The sequence below is a fragment of the Macaca mulatta genome, chromosome 16, assembly GCF_049350105.2.
Source record: "Macaca mulatta isolate MMU2019108-1 chromosome 16, T2T-MMU8v2.0, whole genome shotgun sequence".
Classification (NCBI taxonomy): domain Eukaryota; kingdom Metazoa; phylum Chordata; class Mammalia; order Primates; family Cercopithecidae; genus Macaca; species Macaca mulatta.
In genome coordinates, this window is record NC_133421.1 from 14,225,317 (window position 1) to 14,244,416 (window position 19,100).

Here is a 19,100-nt window from a genome sequence, read left to right on the forward strand (position 1 = left end):
AAATTATTAGGATGGTAGAGCACAATGTGACACAATCTTTTGTGACCACAAGCCAAGAAACAAAAGAGACGGAGAGAGAGAGAGAGAGAGACATCAAATTCTAGAACTGATCCTTTTCATTTCAACCCTTTAGCTTCCACTGCAGAGAGGTCCATTCCAACTGCTCAGATGAAGCTGAAAAGAGCCCGACTCGCCGATGATCTCAATGAAAAAATTGCTCTACGACCAGGGCCACTGGAGCTGGTGGAAAAAAACATTCTTCCTGTGGATTCTGCTGTGAAAGAGGCCATAAAAGGTAGTTAGAACACATGGCATGTCTCTTCTTGGTGCTCTTGAGATCTGAGGGCAGCCTGGAGCTCTGACATACTAGGACCTTTGGGGATGAGGGCCTCTCACCTGACAAGAGCCATACCATGGGTTGTTAGTCCAGTTAATTCTCCATAACCAGGGATCCTGGGCATTGGTTGCAACTCCCATTCTTGTACTCCCCAAGGCCAAGTCAACACAGGATAATTTTGCTCTAGTCAGGCAAGTTGAGAACCTGACCAGGTATAATCCTCAATACATCTCCCCTATAAGACGTCCTTTACTTAGGAGTCACAATCACGGTCCTCTTTAGCCTTCCTTGTTTAAAGAGAGGTAGACTATATCAGCAGAAAGAGCACTGGCCTCAGACTAGAAAACCCAGACCTCAGGCCCAGTTGCCCCAGTCACTTCACCTCGAGATGGAGGTGACAGTACCCACCCTACCCAGCTCACAGGCTCCTGGGACTGAAGTTCATGGTAAACAATGCATGTAAAAACTCTGACAGCTCTCACTTGCTCCACGAAGTCAAAGGACAAATACTCAAAAAGGAGACACAAATATTGATTCTGTTATAAACTGTATAAAATCATTTTGTAGACTTTTTGAACAACTGATACTAGGTGAACCCAAACATCCTGCCAGTACTGAATTCACTCATAGAGGCTTTGGGCTGGAAACCAGGAAAACTATGGTAACAGGGAGAAAGGGAGCTTAATTCTCCTACAGACACACTTAACTTTCTCCAGCTATGCCCGCAATCCGCTCTGAAAACTATTGGTAGATGTTAATAAGCAGAGTACATTTAAATGTTTTGACACATTGTCAAAAAGTATGTATAAGCGCATTTTATCCAAAACTAAGTTTATTATAAAACTTGTCGTCCAGTTTATTCACATTCTAAAATCTTGCTCTCACCCAGCGATTCAGAGGCCACATGAATTTTGCCTTTGGAACTGGTAAATATGAAAATATTAACTCCAGGAGAGGCAATGTACTCGTCTGTCAGTACCCACTTACATATCCCACTGTGATTTTCTCTCTCCTCTACTCTCTCCCTCCCCACTAAATATCTGGGGCCTTTGGACTTGGCCTTGAGTATTCAGGAGTGCACTGCCACCATCTTTACTCTGATAAGCTCATCGGGCAGGTAAAAATCTCCATCGGGCATCTCTTATTGTTTCTTAAAGCATTCTGCTCTGTGCTTGTACATGTATTTATTTATTTTTCTTTTGTTGGGTGCACGTACATTTGTGACTTATTTTTACACGATAGGCAAAAGGTTTCCTTTTAATTTACATTCTTAGGTTTCTAGTAGATTATATTTTTCCTTGTGATTATGTATCATTGGCAATACTTGGCTTTTTATCTTCTTCCGTGCTGAGCATGTTCTCGCTTTACTGCTTTGTGTATGCTATTTATATAGGGAAAAAAATGCTAATCCTCCATCTGTCACAGGTATTTCGCATCCTTTTACCAGTTTGTCCTTCACTTTTGATTTTTTTAATATAGTTAATTTTACCTATAGCAGTTCCTAATTAATGTATAGTCAAATCCCCTCATCTTTTTCATTATATTTTCTGAATTCGTGTTTATTGAAAGTATTTCCTAAGTCAAAAATATAGAGTTTATGCACTTAGATTGCCTTGTAATATCTATATACTTTTATTTTTACATTTAAATCCTTAGTGTGTCTGAAATTATTTAAGTAGTTGGTTTACGAGAGAGGTCTAATTTTTTTTGTTTATCACAATTTTGTGATCTGTTTTACATTTTGTGTTAATATCTGTCTTCACAAGTTTCTTTACAATTGTCTGATTTTTCTAATGTTTCATGGCTACTCTTGCAAGTATATTTTAAGTGAAAATTAGAATCAATTTTTTGTGTCATCTTCAATTCTATTGTAATTTTGTTTAGGATTGCACTGAATTTATGTGTTAGTTTATAGTGAATTCATATGTTTAAAATACATAATTTTATAAATTCTTCCACAGTATCTATCTCCACTTATTCATGTCTTTTTTTATTTCCCTTTGCAAAGTTTGTTGTTTTTAAGTAAAGTCATGTTGATTATTGCTCATATATGGGAAACCTATTAATTTCACACATTTATTTTATAACTGGGCAGTGTCAAAGATCTTAATAGTTCCAATAGTTTCTCAGTTTATCTTAAGTTGTCCAGGTCTAAGGGAATGGAAATTTGTTTTCTACTTCATTTTTATTTTCTGCCTTGGTACACTGGCTGGTGCTTTTTCACAACAACATGATTAGCATATTATAGAATTAATATAGTTTCTAAAAGTCTATGTAGTACATTAATGAAATAAATTACATATAATGTTTATGTATTTTATTTATGAATATATTATTTATACATTATATACATTTTATACAAATTATATATTATAAAGTATAATATACTATATTATACAAACCAAATAATATGTATCTTATATAAAATATCTATATCATATAGATGTTTATCTTATATATAAAACTATATGTATGAATTACATAAAGCACATGTTTATATTATACAATCAATAATGTGGTAATATATAATTTAATAGTTATTGTTAAATTATATATTACATAGCAGAATACTATTATTATTGGTACCTTGCCAGTGTCTCAAAAGTAATATTATATTATATTTATTATATTATATTAGTGCTGCCTTATGTTTTATATTATGTTATAATGTGTTATATTGATGATTACATACATTTTTGTTTTGTTTCTCTCTTAAATGTGGATTTTTCTAGTCACTCACATCTGTATATGATGTAACCTTTGGTATAGGATAGATTTTCTAAGGAAGTATTTCTCTATTCCTGTCGCAATAAGAGTAGTTTGCAAGACAGATGTTGAGTTTTTTTAAATGCTTTCAAAGCATTTCAAAAGATGATGACGTGGCTTTTCTTCTTTGACCAAGTAATGTAGTATTGCTACCTTTCCTAATCTTCCTTGAATTTCTAGGGGAAAACAATCTCTCATAAATTTGGTTTTAGAAATTGCTAGTATCTTATTTGGGATTTTGCGTCTATTTCGTTATTAGTTGGGATAATGCTGGCTGGGGAGCAAACCACAAAACTTCAACAGTTTAACAAGAAAGATGTATTTCTTGCTTGGAAAGAGTTCAAAGAGGCTTTTCCTCCATGAAAAGCCTCCTTCAGTCTTGTTGCGCCACCATTCCCTACAGTGAGGGTGGCACTTTTTCTCAAGGGGGCAGATAATAAATACTTGAGACTGTCCCTGTCACTACTCAACTCTGATGTTGTAGCAGGAAGGTTGCCATGGGCAGTAAGTAAACAAATAGGCATGACTATGTTCCAATAAAACTTTATTTACAAAAACAGGCAGCAGGCACACAGGCCTTAGTTTGCTAGTCTCTGCCCTGGAGCTTTGTCATTCTCTGAATGTATCCAGGAAAGGGGGAAGAAAAGATGAGAAGGTTCATCCACTTGTTAAAAAAATCTCAACCTGGAAATGACCACATCACCTGCACTCACATTCCATTGCGAGAACAGTACATATGGCTGAGAAAGGTATTCTCTGGCTGAACAGCCATTTCCGGCAGTGCCTTTATATTACGGAAGAGGGATCCTAGCTTTTGATAAGTAGCTAATCCTGTCTGCCACAATATTCATAAATGATGCTGGTCTATGTTGTTGTTTTATATTTTTCAGATTTAAATTCAAACCTACACATACTTCACAAGATAGTTTATAATTACCTTTTCATATTTTTTCATGTTCTGGAAGCATTTAAATATGATCACAATGAGTGGTTGCTTTAAAACACTGCTTACTAAAATCATAGGAAACCAAGGAAATTAAGAAACCAGTAGCTTTTTCAAGAGTAGTTCTTTGAGTTTTTTTCAATGTTGTCCATAATTATTTGTGCACTCAAATTTTCTCCTTAATTTGTACAACTTACCTATTACTAAAAAGTCTCACTCCCCTCCTGAATTTTAAAGTTATTGGCCTCAAGAAGTAGACAGTATTGGCTCCCAATTGTTCTAAGTTTCTCTGAAGAACCATGAGCACCCAGTGGAGGAAGGTAATTGCGGGAAATGAGGATGTATAAAAAGAGAAGAGGGCTAAAATGAGGCTCCCATGCAGTAGTATTTAAGATAGAAGCAGGGAATCTGTGACTAATAAACAGAAGGAATGGCTAGAGAAAGAGGCAGAGGATACAGTGTGACTTAATCCAAGAAAAATCCAAAAGTGGACAGCCGTAATGGGCAATTGAACACCTGTTGCTCATCTACGCATCAGCCTCTTTAGCAGTCACCCTTTGAATGTGCCTAAGAGTTTTTATGGGCAAGGTGAACAGGAATATCATAAAGACAGAGGGACTTGCTTAGAGACAGCTAGAGAGAGCGGACTTAGAGACAGCTGTAGCGACAGCTATAGTCCTTCCAATGGCAAAGGTGACCCAGCTCTCTCTTCTGTGTGTCATGTCTTGTGATTGTATCTTCTCCCTTGGTTGTGGTTGCACTGTGTATCATTCTTCCAGCCTCTGTGTATTTTCCCTCCCCTGTCCACGTGCCTTTCCAGATGTGTTTACATTTTCCGGCTCTCTCTGCAGCTGTGTTTCTGAGTTTCTGCCAAGCTCTGAGAGGATCATTCCATCATTGTCTCCCTCCCTCCAAACTTCATTAAGGACCAACAAGTCTCCAACCCTGCAATAGAAACTCTAGAATCTAGAACCTCTCCCAACAACACAGGGAAGGACATTATTGACAGAGGACTGTCCCTACCCTGGGATTTTCCCTCTTACTCCCAGACATCATCTCTCTTGCAGTCAGCAGGATGAAAGCACCATGTCTGTTCCCCTCTCCTCTTGAGTACCAGTTTCTGATCCCACTCCCAGCCTGCAGGCTGACTTTCTGAATTCATAGAGTCTTACAGTTTCCAGGTGGAGGGAAAAAAACAGGCTCATCACCCTAAAATGACATTCTGTGGGGGAATAGGGGACTTGGTCCTCCTTGGGGCCGTATCTTGGAGCGTGCACCTCATGGCCTATTTCTACCTTGTAGAAAGCTGCTGATCAGGCCAGAACACTGAATACAAAAAGCACTATGTTACATGGAAGCAATGATTCATGAGAATAGATATTATATCCTGGAGTTTAGCATGGCCTTGCTCAGTTTATGAGTGGTCATTATTACTGAAATATCCCTCTGTGTTGAGACCCCTACAGGCTTACTTCTAGCTTGTTAATTCTCTCGCTGGTCATTAGAGCATTTTCTTCACTTAACGTGAATATCCCTTAGCTCCCGCGAAAGTCATATAATGTCCAGACGTCTGACTCCTAGCTTGAGTAAAACAGAACCCAGGCTGACCTTCCCAGCCTTCCCAACAGTAGAAGGGCCCAGGTTTTCAGCTCCAAAAGACAACCATCTCCTCCTAAAGTGTTCTCACCTTTTCATGGGACTGGGCCAGTCTTCACCTGAGTCAGGTTTTTTTGTTGTTGTTGTTGTTTTCGAGACAGAGTTTCGCTCTTGTTGCCCAGGCTGGAGTGCAATGGCGTGATCTCAGCTCACCGCAACCTCCGCCTCCCGGGGTCCAGTGATTCTCCTGCCTCAGCCTCCCATGTAGCTGGGATTACAGGCATCCACCACCACACCCAGCTAATTTTGTAATTTTAGTAGAGACGGGGTTTCTCCACGTGGGTCAGGCTTGTCTCGAACTCCTCACCTCAGCCTCCCAGTGCTGGGATTACAGGTGTGAGCCACCATGCCCAGCCAGGCTTTTTTTTTAAAAAAGAACCCGTGATTTAGAATATATAGACCCATTGTCAAAGCTAAATTTGTTCTTTTTATCACCGTGACCCTTACATGTAGAAAGCAATAATTCTGATCCTCCAGGACTGGTCCAGAAGCTTACCCATTTCTATCACTTACATTTATAAAAGATCCAACACTAGTCACTGCTCACCAGTGTGCCCCGCGCTTAGCCTTCATAACAAAACCTTCCTATTCACTAAGAATCTAGGCATTCTTCAGAGAAGCCGGAAGTCTGCACCTTCTCTGATCATTCGTTTTGAAGGCAGCTAGATAATAACCGTGGCCCTGAGTGAGATGGTAGGGCTGTTTGCTTTGGCATAAAAAAGGAAATTTTGCTTTGGCATAACTTTCTCATGAACAAAATCTATCACTCCATCATGAGAAATAATTTCCAAAGAGCAAACGACCCTTGGGGTAAAGAAACACACTAAGGCATACATGACAAACACTTTGCTGAGGATGGTCCTGGGAAAGAGGAGGGCAAGAGAATCGGGGAGCTGGGAGCGCTGGGGCGTGTGGGAGTGGCGGGAAGGGAGTGTGGGAGAGGAAAGGGTGAGCGCAGAGAGGGAAAAGCAGTGCCTGGAGTCTGCCTCTGCCGCCCAGTGAAGTAACGGCTTTGCCTCCCTGGAAGTCATCTCAGGCATCATTGAGAGGTGGGCAAGGCATGCCCAAGGGGGAGCTGAGGTTGAAGAGACGCCTCTAGAAATCTGAGGGCAGCTTGAGGCTCTGGGAGGGGCTGAGGAGGATCCTATAAAAGAGAAAAGGGAGACAGGATAAAGCACTTTTTTTTTGAGATGGAGTTTCGCTGTTGTCACCCAGGCTGGAGTGCAATGGCGCGATCTCGGCTCACTGCAACCTCTACCTCCCGGGTTCAAACGATTCTCCTGCCTCAGCCTCCCAAGTAGGTGGGATTACAGGCACGCAGCACCATACCCAGCTAATTTTTGTATTTTTAGTAGAGATGGGGTTTCACCATGTTGGCCAGGATGGTCTTGAACTCCTGACCTCGTGATCCCCCCGCCTTGCCTGATGCTATTTTTTGTCCCTAGAGGATTCATCTCAAGAGAAATGCAGGACGAGTATTTACACAGGTTAACTGCTTTTCCTGACCTGTGTGGCCCTAGGATCAGGTGTATCAAAAGACACGAAGATCATCCTGGGCGGCATAGTGAGACTTCATCTTTACAAAAACTTTTAAAATTAGCCAGGCGTGATGGTGCATGCCTGTAGTCCTAGTTACTTGGGAGGCTGAGGCAGGAGGATCACTTGAACCCAGGAATTTGAGGCTGCAGTAAGCTATGATCAAACCACTGCACTCCAGCCTGGGTGACAGAGTGAGACCCTATCTCTCAAAAAAAGAAAAAAAAAAGCCAGGTGTGGTGGCTCATGCCTGCAATCCCAGCACTTTGGGAGGCTGAGGGCCGGGGGTGGGGGTGATCACCTGGGGTCAGGAGTTCGAGACCAACCTGACCAACATGGAGAAACCCCGTCTCTACTAAAAATACAAAATTAGCTGGGTGTGGTGACAGGCATCTGTAATCCTAGCTACTCGAGAGGCTGAGGCAGGAGAATCGTTTAAGCCTGGGAGGTGGAGGGTGCGGTGAGCCAAGATCGCACCATTGCACTCCAGTTTGGGCGACAAAAGCGAAACTCCATCTCAAAAAAAAAAAAGTACATAAGGCTAATTTCTAAAGTGCCAGGGATCTGAGTAAAAAAAAATTATTCATTCAAACATCTACCTATTCTGCCGTTTCCATAATAAAGGCATCTGCTCCCCTTCAAGAGCGGTGAGTTCTGACTTTGGTTAGATAGTCCAATCAGTCTGTAGACTATGACATGCTAAATCTATACAAATATCTTTAGGCAACAGCTAACACTGAAACAATAGCTACTTTTCTGTGTACGACTTTCTCCCTGGAGAAGCAAATTTTGCTTCAGTCTCTTCTGGGATGTTAGGAGGTAGTCTGTCCATGAGTTAAAAGAGCTCCGTTGCAGTGGAGTGAACCAGCTCACAGGTTGATAAGGAAGGAGGTGCATTTTCACATTTCACTTCATGATTTCCTGCCCGCGGTGTGGGTCCTCACAGAAAGGTAACTAGGACTCCAATTATCTTGCTTTAATCTTGGCATTTTAAATGTTTATGCAAAGAAAGTACAACTGACTCATTCATCTGATCACTTCCAAGAGGGAGAGGGAAGGCTCCGAGTCACCGGCCCAAGATCCCCAAGGGGCCGGTGCCCAGAGCCAGCCCTGCGAGCATAGCCAGAGGATGATGTCAGGGCTTCCCAAAGCAGGTCCTTGTCATCACACCCCTGACGCGTCTGCAGGGACAATAGCCAGCACACCGCTCTCCGTCAGCTCCCAGCCAGTCTCATGCTGGGGGAGATTGGAGCGGAGGCCCAGGGTCACACCACGGAGCCAGTAGACTTGGTCGTTCCAGAGGCAGTCAGATAAGGTGACCTTTGTCCCTCTCTGCATGGGCTTGGCCTGAACAGGAAGGAGAGGGAGTGGCATGCCAGCCTTTCCACCCACACTCCTCCTACTCTGAGGAGGGTCCGCCTTTGCTTTCCCAGCATGAACCTCTCGGGACCAACCGGTTTTTCTGGTTCTGGAGTTGTGCTGACCTTTGCCAAGCTGACCAGAGGATAAACTGCCTCCCGGGTGGTCTGTTTATTTCTTGATGATGTTACACTTGAGACAAACAGATGCTCCTACCAAAAAACAATAGCAACAATAACCGCAAGAAATTATTCATCACTTACACGTCAGGAACCGGGCCCCGTGCTTTCCATATGTTGTTACCCTGAGAGCTAGCTACTATGATGATGATTTCCATTTTATAGATGGGGAGACTGAGGCTCAGAGAGGTCAAATAACTTGCCAACAGTCACGCTATCCCTGAAATGGTAGAACCAAAAAGCAAACTCAAAAGCGCCTGACTCCAGAACCCAGGGCCTTGTGGACCACACCGAACACCGTAGGTGGCGTTCATGCCAAACGGAAGGCACTGCTATGTACTTACAGGAACCCCTCCAATGTTAAGGTTTTTCCCATTGACAGCGACTGAGTCAAGTCTATAGCTGTGCGTGGGCTCCCTGCCCTTGCCCTCGTCTTCTGCCCTGGCAGTGGCAAATCTAAACCAGCCACTAGTAACCCTGAAGGAGTGGTGATTGACAGGGGCCCCCATGGTGGGGTCTTGTGGCCTGGACAGCGACCAGTGGTCCTCGGTGCAGCTGTCAGAGGGTTCTAACCTGGCACATCGTGCTTTTTAGATACTGGAGAGGAGTCATATTTGGGGCCGTGGCACTCATCCTGGTTGCTTACGCAGGTGTAAAGCTGTCCTTGGGATGGAGTTCCACGCGCTCATGGTTTCCTGATGTCATTGACTTAAGCATGGGAATGTCCCTCCTGTGCTACCCCTGCCCTACGTACCCCCAATTGTCTCCTACAAGCAATGTCTCTCCAGGGGCTGGCTCCTAAAATAGCCCTCTCCCCCGGCTGAAAGCACTTCTTTGTCATCCTCCCCAACCCAACCCTGCTAATGGCCACTCTATCATTTCTCATCCACGCGCCCCATCCTTTCATTGTCAGACGCGCGCCTCTCAATTTCTGCTGTCCTGTCCACCGCTGACAGTCACTTCAGGCTCCATTCAATCCCACCTCCTCCGGGAGGCTTCTTGGACAACTTCGCATCGCTCTCTCCTCCCTGTAACCACCACTAGCACTCACCAGGCAGTCTGGCCCGTGACAGATTCTCTGATTGTGTCCCATCGAGATACAAGGATCTCCTTTCTCATGGTTTTCTGTCTCTTCTCTTAGCCATATCTTATCTGATCACACCTCAGCTTGTCTCTACTCCTCTTAAAATGGGGAGGCTGGAGTTAAACGCAATGGCTTAGGAATGCTCTGTCCAGCCCTGGGGAAGGGGTGATAGATCACCTGCACCTTTATTCCAGATACTCAACTTCTAGACTTTTGCACATCATTCTAGTGCTTCGACCTGAGGTCACCAAACGCCAGGTGTCAGAGTGGAAAGGGCTGATTCACTGGCGGTAACTTCAGGGCTCCAACAGTCTTTCCACCCCTTTACCAAGGCAAGTCCAAATAAAATTCATCGGGACTCTCCCTTCCCAGAATCTCCTGCCTTCTTCGTTCCTGAAAAGCAAGATGTCACAGTCAGTCCCTCAGATCTCAAAAATTCAGCTATTGTGTGGAATTCCGGAGACACCCTTAGTATATGACCTATGTATACAGAGTAGGCCGGGCGCGGTGGCTCAACCTGTAATCCCAGCACTTTGGGAGGCTGCGGCAGGTGGATCACAAGGTCTGAGACTCCAAAGCCTAGCACTGCTGTCCTAGTTCAGTCCCGAAATAACTGGGTGGACCAGACCTTACAATGTGTTCATTTATTAAAAAGAAATGAGAAGGCTGGGTGCAGTGGCTCACACTTGTAATCCCAGCACTTTAGGAGGCCGAGGTGGGTGGGTCACTTGAGGTCAGAAGTTCAAGACCAGCCTGGCCAACATGGTGGAACCCTGTCTCCACTAACAATACACAAATGAGCTGGGTGTGGTGGCACATGCCTGTAGTCCCAGCTACTTAGGAGGCTGAGGCCAGAGAATCACTTGAACCTGGGAGGCGGAGGTTGCAGTGAGCCGAGATCACGCCACTGCACTCCAGCCTGGGTGACAGAGCAAGACTCTGTCTCAAAAAAAAAAAAAAAGAAAGAAAAAGAAATGAGAAAATGTGCCCCTTTCCTGAACTATTAGGAAGTCTAACAAAGTTGGCTGTTTTTGCTATTGCTGCCACTGCTAGGTGAACTCATCCAGCTGCTATTGTTATTATTTGCTCTCTCTCCACTCAAAACAATGGAAGTTGGGTTTTGGGAGGATAAGAGGAGAAACCCCTCTCTCTTCCTTCTCTTAACATCTCTACCCACATGTTAGAATATGTATAAAATGTTGCAATTTGGTTAATTTCCTCTAATTTGTACACTCCTGGGATATGATACCCTGTGTGGAGACAGGAGGGGTCTTTGTCACGAGAAGTATCAGATCAGAGAAGGTTCACATGGATTTAGACTGAAGGAAGTGGGCAGGGGAGGTAAGATGACGAAGCTCTCAGAGGGTCCCGCTGGGCAGAGAAGACTGGCTGCCCTGAGAGTCTAACGAAGTCACACGCAGGGTCTCCGACAATGTGAATGGCACTGGCCCAGGGCACGTGCCATGTGGATCCTAAGAGAATACAGTGACTTCTGGAATGTGGAACACTTAACCCCCCAACCCCCACCCACCCACCTACCTACTGCCTGCCTACCTGACCCTCAGTAATACACATCATCCCCCAATTTTTTTTTTTTTTTTTTGAGACAGGGTCTTGCTCTGTCACCCCGGCTGGAGTGCAGTGGTGTGATCTCGGCTCACTGCAAACTCTGCCTCCCGGGTTCAAGCGATTCTCCTGCCTCAGCCTCCCGAGTAGCTGGGATTACAGGCGCCCGCCACCGCGCCTGGTTAATTTTTTTATTTTTAGTAGAGACGGTGTTTCACCACATTGGGCAGGCTGGTCTCAAATTCCTGACCTCAGGATCCACCTGCCTTGGCCTCCCAAGGTGCTGGGATTACAGGCGTGAGCCACTGTGTGCAGCCACATTAGGCATTTTTCTAAGGTATGAATTTCTATGATGAACATGTATGACTTTTATATTCATGGAAAAGCAATAATGACTTTTATAAATAACCCATGGAGCAGAAATGCTCAGCCCCAAACCCTTCCCAGTTAGTGGGCCGCCCCGGGCCTGTGATTGGAGTTTCCCCCTGCCCTGTCCTTGCACGGCCTCCTTCCTGATGTGACACTTGAATGCCTGTGAGAGGGCCTGTGACAGATGCCAGCAGTGGTGGCGATGACAAGCCCAAAGCCACATTTGTTCCATTACTTCCAGCTCCTCGTTGCCTTTCCAATCCCTGCAGTGAGAGCTCCTTTCTCTTATCTGCACAAGACAAGAGTCAAAAGTTCTTGTCGGTGTGATTGCAGAATATCGGGCTGGAAAACTTCCTGATAATACCTAAATTCCTTTAGCAGAGCAGTCCCTGGAATCGGGTCAGGAGAGCTATGTGGCTTCAGCACATTGTGTACTGTGCAGCTGGATAATAAACCAGATGAAATGTGGCAAATAAAAACGTAAGGGACATATAAGGATGTCATTCTAGTCCCATCTGGTGCGATAACCCCTCTCCCACACCAATTTTTCTGTTGCCTTTGCAAAACCATGCAGGCTGCTGAGGAAGAGTCCCTGCTTGCGTGAGCCACTGAGGAGTTCCAAAATAGACACAAAGATACGAGGAATACAAAGAAATTCCAAATAATGAAAAATAAGGATCAAGCTGAAGTTTCTGAGACACATTTATGGCTTTTGTAAACAGGCATGCACTCGTTGAATGGCTCTTCGGGACACGGTGGTGACATTAGCTAATTCTGACATTTAGGAATTTAAACTCAGTAGCTGTCCTCGCTTATCCTTATGAACAAAGTTTGCTAAACATTGTGTGCTGTGTGCCTCGCTTTATGTTTGAAGATGATGCAAACGGCAGGCTGTCATCTCGATTCCATTTCTCATGGTAAAACCCAAGGGACATGGGCGCATGCTCCCACCACATTTTCCTCTGGCCTCATTCTGCACCCAGCATTCCCTGTTCTTTCCTTCTCCTTCCCCAGTTTAGTTTCAAAAACATATGGGTTCCCATAGAAAACGGGAAGATGTGCAGAAACCTGAGAATAAAGTTTAACGAATGATGACAGACCTTTGATAGAGCACTCTTTCCTACACGCCAAACAAACCACTTTTTTATAAACACAATAATTTAAAGTACAGCTTCACTCTTACCTAAACTTAAAACAAACTGGAGAGAGAGAGGGGTGTATTTTTAATAGAAGTGACACATCGAAGCGTTTCTAAAATAGCTCTTTGACTCTCCTAAGCCACTCACTGAGTTCCTGGATTTCACCCCCTCAGGTAACCAGGTGAGTTTCTCCAAATCCACGGATGCTTTTGCTTTTGAAGAGGACAGCAGTAGTGATGGGCTTTCTCCGGATCAGACTCGAAGTGAAGACCCCCAAAACTCAGCGGGATCCCCGCCAGACGATAAAGCCTCAGAGACCCCTTCGACAGGTTCTCTGGGGACAAACCAGGTAAGAAAAAAAAAAAAACAAAAACCAGCATCTCAATGTATTATCGTTTCACAGTCTTAAAATCTGTTACGGCTGGTTTTGCTTAGAGAACCTGGAGATGTCCCTGGCTGCCACGGCATTTCAATGCCTCTTCTCGCTCTGTTCAGCACAGGCCTCTGTGTGGGGTGACAAAAGCTCCAGAAAACGCTGCAAGAGAACCTCCAGAACTACATCCTTTTTTTTTTTTTTTTTTTTTTTTGAGACGGAGTCTCGCTCTGTCGCCCAGGCTGGAGTGCAGTGGCGCGATCTCGGCTCACTGCAAGCTCCGCCTCCCGGGTTCCCGCCATTCTCCTGCCTCAGCCTCCCGAGTAGCTGGGACTACAGGCGCCCACAACCGCGCCCGGCTAATTTTTTGTATTTTTAGTAGAGACGGGGTTTCACCGTGGTCTCGATCTCCTGACCTTGTGATCCGCCCGCCTCGGCCTCCCAAAGTGCTGGGATTACAGGCGTGAGCCACCGCGCCCGGCCAGAACTACATCCTTTAACTTATCCATTAAAGCATCTGCTCTGCCAAGCAGATACTTTTTCTCTCCATTTTTATGGACAAAGTAGCTGAGGCTCAGTGATATTGGATGACTCGCCAACAATCTCCCAGCTAGGAAGTGCCAGAGCAAGGACTGATTCAAAGTTCACCATCTCTCTGTGCACTGAGGACTGGCTACAGGGCTCTGGGGAGTGCAGAGAAGGAAACGCTGGCTCTGTCCAAGGCAGGGAGGCCCACGTTGCTTCTACTCTTAGCAGGTTTCTACCTAGCAAGCTGCTGCAAAATTCAGCCCCAACCCAACCGTAGCATTCACCTCTTTCTGGACAAATCTACAAACCCTTGAGCATGAGGAACGTGTATTGAGAATACTCTTAAAGCACGTTTATAAAGAATAATCATGATTATGGGCTGGGCGCAGTGGTTCACGCCTGTAATCTCAGCACTTTGGGAGGCCGAGGTGAGCGGATCACCTGAGGTCAGGAGATCGAGACCAGCCTGGCCAACATGGTGAAACCCCATCTCTACTAAAAATGCAAAAATTAGCCAGGCGTGGTGGTGCACACCTGTAATCCCAGCTACTCAGGAGGCTGAGGCAGGAGAATCATTTGAACCCGGGAGACGGAGGTTGCAGTGAGCCAAGATCATGCCACAGCACTCCAGCCTGGGCCACGAGAGAGAAACTCCGTCTCAAAGGAAAACAAAAAAGAATAATGATGATTATGAACAACAGCTCCGGCCACATATTAAGTGCTCATTCTGGGCCAGGGGCAGTGCCAAGTGCTTCGCAAAATTTCCTCATTTGAAATCAGAGACCTCTCCAAGTAGATATCATCGAGGTTGATTCTGACAGAGGAGGAACAAAAACTCTGTGAGGCCGAGCAACTGAGTGGGCTCTACAAATACGGCAGAGTGCCAGCCACGCTGGGGAAATCCAGCCAGAGGGTATTCATGGAGCCCCTAAGAGAAATGCCCGCGGGCGTCCACATATGAGGGGAAAGAGATGTGTAAGCGTGGAAGCCAGATGTGAGCTCTTCCAATTCTGCCTCTATCCAGAGAGTCCTTCAGACCCTCAGTCCCTTCTCTTTAGGAAGGATTTGCCCCTCCTGGCCTCGTGTAAATTGTGCAATGAACTGAAATTAGATATATTTGAAAGCTGGGGTTTCTTTTTTCCCTCCCCACTGAAAAGTACCATACAGATATTAGCGACAGTTAAAATAATTATCATTCAGTGCCTCGTTTCCCAAAACCATGCCAGTTACTGTTTATCGTCATGCCTATCTTCACCCCATCAGAGCAAACCTAACGCTGCCAAGGAGAAAAAGTGAAATGGGAGGAAAAAAGGGAGGCATGGAAAGCTGAGCTGAGTTATTCGTGTGTTTATTGTGCAAGAGTTTATAATCAAAGCATTTTTTCCTTCCCCTGCAAGCCACAGTTGGTCTTTGCAGCCAAATTTCTTTGATAACATCAAACGGTATATCAGATCATTTGTACACATTATTCTGACAGTAAATTCCTCAGCTTCTGATTTAAGAATGGTTTGAGGAAAAGGCAAGTTCTTTTCTGCTTCACCTTAGGAGAGGGAAAAAAGAGAACAAGCACCGAACAATGCCGGGCAAGATGCGAAAGTCGTTGTATGTCATTTCTCCAGGCATGCATGTTTGACAGATGAGGACCCTGAGGCTCCAAGAGAAAAGAATCCTTCAGGCCTTTGACAGGTGCCAGGCAGGGCTCAGGGAAGAACTGCAAAGCTCATTCCTAACCCCCGCATGGAGAGATCATGGGCAGCCCGGGCTCCATTTTGTCAGAGTTGAAACACAAGAATGTAGGAGCGAAAGAGAAAATAATTTTTCCCTTTACAGACTCTGCCTCTGATAAAGGTTTCTTATGTCTTTATACACATGCATACGTACACACACACACTCTCATATGTATACACACAAAACCACATGTACATATACATGCCTGTGTGCACGCATGTATTCACATATGTGCATACACATACACGAGACACATGTGCACATATATACACATGTATATACCTAACACATGCACACATATATGCACACACATGCACAGAAGCATGCATGCACATGCACACATGCATGCACATATACACACTCAGACACACACTTGGACATACACACACACACACTTGCACACACTTGCACACACACACTTTCCCTTTCTCTGCTAACATTCTTTTCCTCTACCTTGTTCATTGTCCTACTTTCCCCCCACATTCCTACACCCACTCTTCCCTGCTGCTTTCTTTTTCAATTGCATTATCAAGACAGGTGGACCTTGTCACAGACAGGTGGAATGCTCACACAGCGAGACCAGATGTCCCAGTTTGCCTAGAACAGACCAGTTTTATACCTGTCTTTGGAATCCTTACTTAGAATGATTCCCTTTCTCTCTCAAAAGTGTTCTCAGCTGGGTAACAAGCATATATATACACACACACACACACACACACACATATACACACACACACATACATATACACACACACGTATACATATATACACACATATATGTATGTGACTCCTCCCCCTGGGAAGGTAGGCTGATGTTTACTTGGGTAAGAAGCTAGGATGAAAGCAGCAGAGGTGTGTGTTCAGAGTTCTGTGTCACACAACTTATTCCTGTATCTTCCTAATATCCGTAACATTTGGATTTCAGGATCTTGCTTCTGGCTCAGAAAACGACAGAAATGACTCAGCCTCCCAGCCCAGCCACCAGTCAGATGTGGGGAAGCAGGGGCTTGGCCCCCCCAGCACCCCCATAGCCGTGCATGCTGCTGTAAAGGTACGATCGCACCAGCCTCGGAGCCCCGCCTGAACGCGCGGCTCACGGAGCCAACTTGAAGCACAGCTTTCTGAGTTAGGTCTGACAACGCGAGGAGAGTTACACGGAGGACCCGTGCAGAGGTTCGGCTCACTGGGAGGGTCACAAAACAGGAAATGGGAAATGGGTCGCCAGTGTATATGGACCAAGGTTTCATTATCCGTGCAGCACAGCAGAGGCCACCTCTGCCGTGGAGAAAGCTGTGGATTTGCATTTCTTTGGGATCACAGCTTAGCCAGCATGTTTCCGACGTAAAAGATTTCATAAGCTCACCCTTGAGGTAGATACAACTGATTGTAAAGCAGGATTTGCAAGTTTCGTAAAACAGGTATACAGCCGTTGAATTTTATGCAAGGGAATTATCCCTGAAAAGCTTGCATAAAGTAACATTTACATCATTCAGGCCAGTCTTCCGATGGAAATAAACATGGGGTTTCATTCACAGTAGGCAGGTAGTTAGACTCATAATAGCAAATGTTTCGTTTTCTCAGCATTATCTTTTTGTTAATTTTTATTTTTATTTCAATAGTTTTGGGGGTGCAGGTGGTTTTTGGTTACATGGATAAGTTCTTTAGTAGTGATTTCTCTTTTTTTTGTTTTCTTTTCTTTTTTCTTTCTTTCTTTCTTTTTTTTTTTTTTTTTTTTTTTTTTTTTTTTTTTTGAGACAGAGTTTCTCTCTGTTGCCCAGGCTGGAATACAGTGGCGCGATCTTAGCTCACTGCAAGCTCCGCCTCCCAGGTTCAAGTGATTCTCCTGCCTCAGTCTCCCGAGTATCTGGGACTACAGGTGCCAGCCACCACGCCCAGCTAATTTTTTGTATTTTTAGTAGAGATGGGGTTTCACCATGTTAGCCAGGATGGTCTCCAACTCCTGACCTTGTGATCCACCCGCCTCAGCCTCCCAAAGTGCGGGGATTACAGGCGTGAGCCACCACGCCTGGCCCTTTAGTGGTGATTTCTGAGATTTTAGTGCACCCATCACCTGAGCAGTGTACACTGTAGGCAATATGTAATCTTTTATCCTTCACCCCACTCCCAATCTTCTCCCAATCCCCAGATTCCATTACATAATCTTATGCCTCTGCATCCTCATAGCTTAGCTCCCACTTATAAGTGAGAACACATGATATTTAGTTTTCCATTCCTGAGTTACTTCACTTAGAATAATGGCCTGCAGCTCCATCCAAATTGCTGCAAAAGACATTATTTCGTTCCTTCTTATGGCTGAGTAGCATTCCATGTTGTATATGTACTACATTTTCTTTATCCACTTGTTGATTGATGGGCACTTAAGTTGGGTCCATATCTTTGTACTTGCGAATTGTGCTTCTATAAACACCAGCGTCGTATCTCACAGTACACAGGCTGCTCTCTCTTCAGTTAACTGGATGCCTGGTAATCATGTGGCCTTCTTCATAATGTTTTATCCCAAATCACTTTTTTTTTTTTCTTTTGAGACGGAGTTTCACTCTTGTTGCCCAGGCTGGAGTGCAATGGTGCGATCTCGGCTCATTGCAACCTCCACCTCCCGGGTTCAAGTGATTCTCCTGCCTCAGCCTCCCCAGTAGCTGGGATTACAGGTGCGCACCACCATGCCTGGCTAATTTTGTATTTTTAGTAAAGACAGGGTTTCTCCATGTTGGTCAGGCTGGTCTTGAACTCCTGGCCTTAGGTGATCGGACTGCCTCGGCCTCCCAAAGTGCTGGGATTACAGGCGTAAGCCACTGTGCCTGGCCTCTCCCAAATAACTTCTGACTGATTTGGGAACACGTTTTCTCAGCTCGAGTGCCACCACTTAATGAATGTTAAAATGACTCTTATGGGATTTAAAAAAGATGGTAAATTGAAGTAAAAATCAATGATATGGTAATAGTTTTATGGTCTAATGGATGATAGACACTTCAGTTTCTCAGTAAGGCTCCCCCACCGAACCACAAGAGCTTAAACCCATCTGAAAATTCACTCAGCTCAACAGGTTTGAAATTATGTGACTATCAATGCATTTTGTTCATTGCAGGGGAAGGAGGAGGAGATGAGTCCCATTATTTCTAAAGCTGAGTATAAAGAGAAATGTTATTCATATTTCTATCACAGTATTTAAATTTTGCATAATTCAAATTAGCAGCCGGGCCCGGTGGCTCACACCTGTAATCCCAGCACTTTGGGAGGCCGAGGTGGGCGGATCACCTGAGGTCATGAGTTCGAGACCAGCCTGGCCAACATGGTGAAACCTCGTCTCTACCAAAAAACGCAAAAATTAGCCAAACGTGGTGGTGCGTGCCTGTAGTCCCAGCTATTCGGGAGACTGAGGCAGGAGAATCGAATGGCTTGAACCCGGGAGGCGGTAGTGGCAGTGACCCGAGATCGCAATCACTGCACTCTAGCCTGGTCAACAGAGTGAGACTCTGTCTCAAAACAAAACAAAACAAAACAATTAGCAAAGCCTTC

At 44.7% G+C, this 19,100-nt stretch overlaps 1 protein-coding gene across 6 annotated transcripts in view; it reads left to right on the forward strand.

The window, feature by feature from the left end:
- Positions 1-19,100, forward strand: part of MYOCD (myocardin) — a 218,657-nt gene that overhangs the window by 173,979 nt on the left and 25,578 nt on the right. For all 6 annotated transcript variants that reach the window (XM_077970382.1, XM_077970384.1, XM_002808117.4 and 3 more), the window contains 3 exons: positions 134-295; positions 13,108-13,283; positions 16,489-16,614. In XM_077970382.1, coding sequence (XP_077826508.1) covers positions 134-295; positions 13,108-13,283; positions 16,489-16,614 — 464 coding nt within the window. The remainder of the gene's footprint in view (positions 1-133; positions 296-13,107; positions 13,284-16,488; positions 16,615-19,100) is intronic.